Source organism: Leucoraja erinacea, unplaced genomic scaffold (assembly GCF_028641065.1).
Source record: "Leucoraja erinacea ecotype New England unplaced genomic scaffold, Leri_hhj_1 Leri_1020S, whole genome shotgun sequence".
In the NCBI taxonomy this organism is placed as follows: domain Eukaryota; kingdom Metazoa; phylum Chordata; class Chondrichthyes; order Rajiformes; family Rajidae; genus Leucoraja; species Leucoraja erinaceus.
This window is the reverse complement of record NW_026575254.1, coordinates 22,906-30,000: the sequence shown is the minus strand read 5'-3', so window position 1 is coordinate 30,000 and position 7,095 is coordinate 22,906. Positions and strand designations below refer to the sequence as shown.

General features: G+C 52.1%; 1 protein-coding gene across 2 annotated transcripts in view; it reads left to right on the top strand.

Moving 5' to 3' along the window:
* Positions 1-6,838, top strand: part of LOC129715117 (zinc finger protein 214-like) — an 8,315-nt gene extending 1,477 nt beyond the window's left edge. Inside the window, exons 1-2 of one of the 2 annotated variants that reach the window (XM_055664986.1) lie at positions 2,879-3,016; positions 5,329-6,838. In XM_055664986.1, coding sequence (XP_055520961.1) covers positions 5,678-6,256 — 579 coding nt within the window. In that variant the 5' untranslated portion in view covers positions 2,879-3,016; positions 5,329-5,677 and the 3' untranslated portion in view covers positions 6,257-6,838. Of the gene's footprint in view, positions 1-2,878; positions 3,017-5,328 lie in introns of those variants that run through there. The other variant, XM_055664985.1, reaches the window with a different exon arrangement.
* Positions 6,839-7,095: the final 257 nt, after the last annotated feature.

Here is a 7,095-nt window from a genome sequence, read left to right as displayed (position 1 = left end):
TGGGTGGTAAGGGTCTTTGATGATGGAGATGGCTCTGTTGATGCATCTCTTCTTGTATATGTCCAGCAGGAAGGGGAGTGAAGCACCAATAATCCTGCTTGCGGTCTTCACTATCCTGTCCAGTTGGTGCCGTTCGTACGCCTTGCAGCTCCCGAACCAGGAAGTGATGCCGTATGTCAGTGTGCTCTCGACAGTCCCCCTATAAAAAGTCCGTAGGTGTGTGGTGGGGAGGCCTGCTTTCCGTAGTCTTCGTAGGGGGTGAAGTCGCTGCTGGGCTCTCTTGACCAGAGCTGTGGTGTTGGCCGTGGACGTCAGGTCATCAGACAGATGTAGTCCTAAGAACTTCATGCTGCTGACCATTTCCACATCAGCTCCGTCGATGTGCAGAGGTGCATGGTGATGTTTCCCTGCCCTCCTGAAGTCAACCACCATCTCCTTAGTTTTTCCCACGTTAAGAATGAGGTTGTGGGATTTGCACCAACCTGTGAGCAGATCCACCTCCATCCTGTACGCCGATTCATCGTTGTCACTGATGAGACCCACTACTGTTGTGTCATCAGCGAACCTGTTGATGAAGTTGTTATTGAGTCTGGCAGTACAGTCGTGTGTCAGCAGACTAAACAGAAGGGGGCTTAGGACACAGCCTTGGGGTGAGCCAGTGCTCACGGCTATGGTTTTTGATGTCCTACTGCCCACCCTGACTGTCTGCTGCCGCTGCGACAGGAAGTTCAGGACCCAGCTACATGTGCCAGCATCAACCCCCAACAGCTCCAACTTCTCCACCAGCTGCTGCGGGATGATTGTGTTGAAAGCGGCTGCGGGATGATTGTGTTGAAATATTGACTTTCAGAAAGCATTTGACTCTATTTGGCATGTCCTTGTTCCCCATGATTAATTCACCTGTTTCTGACTGCAAGGGACCTACATTTGTTTTAACTAATCTTTTTCTTTTCACATATCTATAAAAACTTTTGTAGTCAGTGTTTATGTTCCCTGGCAGTTTTCTTTCATAATCTATTTTCCCTTTCCTAATTAAGCCTTTTGGCCTCCTCTGCTGGGCTCTGAATTTCTCACAGTCCTCTGGTAGGCTGCTTTTCTGGCTAATTTGTATGCTTCATCTTTTGTTTTGATACTATCCGTGATTTCCCTTGTTATCCACGGATGCACTACCTTCCCTGATTTATTCTTTTGCCAACCTGGGATGAACAATTGTTGTAGTTCAGCCATGCTGTCTTTAAATGCCTTCCATTGCACATACACAGTCAACCCTTTAAGAATCAATTGCCAGTCTATCTTGGCCAATTCACGTCTCATACCCTCAGTGTTACCTTTCTTTAAGTTCAGAACCCTTGTTTCTGAATTAATGATGTCACTCTCCATCCTAATGAAGAACTCAGCCATATTATGGTCACTCTTGCCCAAGGAGCCACGCCCAACAAGACTGCTAACTAACCCTTCCTCATTACTCAATACCCTGTCTAGAATAGCCTGCTCTCTCGTTCGTTCATCTACATGTTGGTTTAGAAAACTATCCCGCATACATTCCAAGAAATCCTCTTCCTCAGCACCCCTGCCAATTTGATTCCCCCAATCTATATTATCGATTGAAGTCACCCATTATAATTGTTTTACCTTTGTTGCATGCATTTCTAATTTCCTGTTTGATGCCATTCCCAACTCCAATACTACTGTTAGGTGGCCGGTACAAGTCAAGTCAAGTCAAGTCAAGTTTATTTGTCACATACACATACGAGATGTGCAGTGAAATGAAAGTGGCAATGCTCGCGGAACAACAAAACAACCAAACAAATTATAATCACAATCATAACACACATATTATTTTACGTAATAAATAATAGAAGGAAAAACGTTCTGTACAGTTAGTCCCTGGTGAGAAAGGCGTTTACAGTCCGAATTGCCTCTGGGAAGAAACTCCTTCTCAGCCTCTCCGTTCTCACTGCATGGCAACGGAGGCGTTTGCCTGACCGCAGCGGCTGGAACAGTCTGTTGCAGGGGTGGAAGAGGTCTCTCATAATTTTGTTTGCTCTGGAGTTGCACCTCTTGTTGTATAGTTCCTGCAGGGGGGTGAGTGAAGTTCCCAGTGCGTTCGGCCGAAGTGCGTTCTTGTCCTTGGCAGAGCAATTCCCGAACCAGATTGTAATGTTCCCGGACAAGATGCTTTCCACCGCTGCTGCGTAGAAGCACTGGAGGATCCTCAGAGACACTCTGAATTTCCGCAATTGCCTGAGGTGGTAAAGGCGCTGCCTTGCCTTACTCACCAGTGCTGAGGCGTGTGATGACCATGTCATATCCTCAGAGATGTGGACTCCCAGATATTTAAAACAGTTCACCCTATCCACAGGATCCCCGTTTATCCTCAATGGAGTGTACGTCCTCGGATGATGTGCCCTCCTAAAGTCCATGATCAGCTCCTTCGTTTTTTTGATGTTCAAGAGGAGGCTGTTCTCCTGGCACCAGAGTGCTAGATCAGCCACCTCCTCCCGGTAGGCCCTCTCATCATTGTCTGAGATCAGGCCCACCACCACAGTGTCATCAGCAAACTTAATTATTGAATTGGTGCTGAACCTAGCCACACAGTCATGTGTGTACAGGGAGTACAATAGGGGGCTGAGGACGCAACCCTGGGGCGATCCTGTGCTCAGGGTGAGGGACTTCGATGTGTTCCCTCCCATCTTGACTACCTGGGGCCTGGCGGTGAGGAAGTCCAGGACCCAGGCACACAGGGAGGTGTTGAGCCCCAATTCCAGTAGCTTTCCCGGCCAGTCTGGTGGGGACTATCGTGTTGAAGGCTGAACTGTAGTCTATGAACAGCATCCTCACGTAGCCCCCCTTCTGGCTGTCCAGATGGGAGAGAGCGGTGTGCAAGACCTGGGAGACCGCATCGTCCGTGGACCTGTTCGGACGGTATGCAAACTGCAACGGGTCCATGTTCCGAGGGAGGAAGGCGCAGATGTGTTTCTTCACCAGCCTCTCAAAGCATTTCATGACTACCGAGGTAAGGGCCACCGGACGGTAGTCATTCGGGCAGGCTGGGGAGGCATTTTTTGGTACCGGTACGATGATGGATTTTTTGAAGCAGGCAGGGACCACGGACTTGTCCAGGGAGAGGTTGAATAATGTAGTGAGCACTGGAGCTAGCTGCGTAGCACAGGACTTGAGTACTCGCCCCGGGATGCCATCGGGGCCTGCAGCTTTTCTTGTGTTCACCCGTGTCAGTGCCCTCCTCACGTCGTGCTCGGTACACAACTCCCACTAGCATGTTCTGCTTCTTAGTGCTTCGCAGCTCTACCCATATTGATTCCACATCCTCCAAGCTAATGTCCTTCCTTTCTATTGCGTTAATCTCCTCTCTAACCAGAAACGCTACCCCACCTCCTTTTCCTTTCTCTCTATCCCTCCTGAATATTGTATATCCCTGGATGTTCAGCTCCCAGCCTTGGTCACCCTGGAGCCATGTCTCCGTGATCCCAACTATATCATAGTCATTAATAGCTATCTGCACATTCAACTCATCCACCTTATTATGAATGCTCCTTGCATTGAGACACAAAGCCTTCAGTGTTGTTTTTACAACACTCTTACCCCTTATACAATTATGTTGAAGTGGCCCTTTTGGATTTTTGCCCTGGTTTTGTATTCGTGCCTGCCACATTTCACCTTGCTACCTATTGCTTCTACCCTCATTTTACACCCCACTGTCTCTCTGCTCACACATTTAAGAAACCCTTCACCCTTTAACTCCATCCTCGACTATCCCATTTGATCCCCCACCCCCCCTGATTCAGTTTAAAACCACCCGTGTAGCAGTGGCAAACCTGCCTGCCAGAATGCTGGTCCCACACCTGTTAAGATTGCAATCCGTCCCTTTTGTACAGTTCCCCCTTACCCCAAAACAGATCCTAGTGATCTAAGAATCTAAATCCCTGTCCCGTGCACCAGTTTCCTCAGCCACACGTTCAGGTCTCGTATCTCCCTGTTCCTGCTCTCGCCAGCACGAGGAACTGGAAGCAAACCGGAGATAACAACCCTGGATATCCTGCTTTTCAGCATTTTTCTGAGCTCTCCAAAGTCACGCTGCAGAATATTCATCCCCTTCTTTCCAACATGCTGACATGCACTCCCACCTCCGGCTTCGCCCTTGAGGATTTTCTGCACTCTGTCCGTGACATCCTGAATCCTGGCACCAGGAAGTCAGCACACCATCCTCGAATCCCGTCTGTTGCCGCAGAAACCCCTGTCCGTACCTCTCACGATGGAGTCACCAACCACAATGGCGTTGTCTGACGAGAGAGAGAACGAGAGAGACAGAGACAGAGAGAGGCAGAAAGAGAGGCAGAAAGAGGCAGAAAGAGAGGCAGAGAGAGAGAGAGAGGCAGAGAGAGAGAGAGAGAGAGAGAGAGGGAGAGAGAGAGAGGCAGAGAGAGAGAGAGAGAGAGAGAGAGAGAGAGAGAGAGAGAGAGAGAGAGAGAGAGAGAGACAGAGAAGAGAGAGAAGAGAGAGAGAGAGAGAGAGACGGAGAGGGACAGAAAAGAGAGACAGAGAGGGAAAGAGACTGAGGGAGAGGCAAAGGCAGAGAGAGATATAGAGAGAGAGCGAGAGACACAGAGAGAGACAGACAGAGGGACAGAGACAGAGAAAGAGATGCAGAGACAGAGATTGACAGAGACAGAGCGAGAGACGTATGCAGAGAGACAGAGAGAGAGTGAGATAGAGCGAGGGAGAAAGGAGACAGTTACCGAGAGAGAGAGAGAGACAAGAGACAGAGAGACAGACAGAGAGAGTGAGACGGAGAGAGACAGGCTGCATCTGTGGAGAAGATAAACACAAAGTGCTGGAGTAACTCAGCAGGTCAGGCAGCTTCAGTGGAGAGAATGAACGGATGATGTTTTGGGTCGAGACCCTTCTTTAGTTTAGTTTAGAGATGCAGCGTGGAAACAGGTCTTTCGGCTGCGCTGACCAGCGATCACCCCGTACACGAGCACTATCCCACGCGCATTGGGGGCAATTTAATAATTTTGCGGAGGCCGATTAATCTACAATTCTGAACGTCTTTGAAATGTTGGAGGAAACCGGAGCACCCGGAATAAAAACCCACGCAGGTCAAGGGGAGAACGTACAAACTCCACACAGACAGCACCCGTAGTCGGGATCGAGCCCGGGTCTCTGGCGGTGAGGCAGCAACTGTACCGCTGCGCCACTGTGCCGCGCAGAATTATATAACGGTTTCCTCCGCCATAAACGCACCCAATATGTGCTAGTAATGTCCTGTTTGCCAGCTTGTTGACCCGCTGTGTTCCCCTCCTGCAGGGTTTAGGAGCCGTTGCTGTGCACAGAGAGACGGGGACGTGAGCAGAGATTGAGGGCGGCCAGGGTGCCGGTGAGCCCTCCCCCCCTCCCCATCTGCTCGGTGTGCGGGGGGCTGAGCTTCGATGGAGGACCACATGACGGGGCACAACAAGGAGAAGCGTTATGAGTGTGACGTGTGTGGCAAGGCCTGGCAGAGCCCGAGCGAGCTGGAGATCCACCGGCGGGTGCACACGGGAGAACGCCCCTTCAACTGCTCGGAGTGTGGCAAGAGCTTCATCAGCTACAAACCCTGCATCGGCACAACCGCGTGCACTCCAGCGAGAGGCCCTTCACCTGCAACTACTGCGGCATGAGCTTCAAGATGGCGCAACACCTGAAGGGACACCGGCAGGTGCACACGGGCAAGAAGCCCTACGGCTGCTCCACCTGCGGCAAGAGCTTTGCCCGGTTGTCAGGGCTAAAGCGGCACCAGCTGGTGCACAGCAGTGAGCGGCCCTTCACCTGCTCTGACTGCGGCAAAGGCTTCAAGTCGTCGCTGAACCTGAAGGAGCACAGGCGCCTGCACACTGGGGAGCGGCCCTACAGCTGCAGCGAATGTGGCAAGAGCTTCACCCACTCCTACAAACTGCTGGTGCACCAGCGCACCCACACCGGCAAGCACCCCTACACCTGCGCAGAGTGTGGCACGGCCTTCACCCGCTCCATCTATCTGCTGTCCCACCAGCGGGTGGACGCCGGCGACCGTCCTGCCCCCAGCCCGGTGTGTGGAGACTGCTTTTCCACGGCCTCCCACGATCTGATTCACCAGCGCGTGGACACCAGTGGCCCGCCCTACGACTGCCCGTACTGCGGTGAGCAGTTTGACAGCCCGCGGGGGTTGCGGCAACACCGGCGGACCCACGTCGGCGAGCAGCTGCTCCCACTGTGACAAGAGAGCACAGGAGCTGCAGGAGCATCAGCGGCAACATACTTTGTGTGCGCTGAGTGTGGCAAGGGTTTCACCCGCTTGTCCAGCTTTTGGCAGCACCGGCGTACCCACAGCGGTGAGCGTCCCTTCCCCTGCCCGTCCTGTGGTAAGGGCTTCACCCGCCTTGACCACCTGCTGGAGAGCGAGTCCACACCGGCCAGCGCCCCTTCACCTGCCCACTCTGTGGCAAGGCCTTTGCCCGCTCCTCCAGCCTGCTGGCACACCGCCACATGCATAGATAGGTGCTGTTTCGGTTGACACAAAATGCTGGAAGGAATGGGTGACGTTTCGGGTAGTTTTTTCAGTCACCCATTCCTTCTGTCCAGAGATGCTGCCTGTCCCGCTGAGTTACTCCAGCGTTTTGTGTCCTTTTTTGTAAACCAGCATCTGCAGTTCCTTGTTTTTAAACCATTCTGGTTAACCATCTCTGCACCTTCCCCAAAGCCTCCACATCAGTCCTGTAATGGAGTGACCAGAACTGTATACAATACTCCAAATGCTACCTGACCAATGTCCCTTAAAGCTGCACATATACATCCCTCTCTCCTCCACTCCCCACGCTCTCCCAAATTCTCTCCACCCCCACTCGTACACAAATTCTCTCCACTCCACCCTCTCGTGCCCCCTCCTCTCTCTCACGCACACTCCCTCTCTCGCTCCCTGTCTCTCGCACACACACGTTCTCTCACTACCTCTCTCACACACCTCTCTCTCTCTCTCACACTCTCTCTCACACTCTCTCTCTCACACACCCCCTCTCGCTGTCCCTCTCACACACACACAACACTCCCCCACTCACT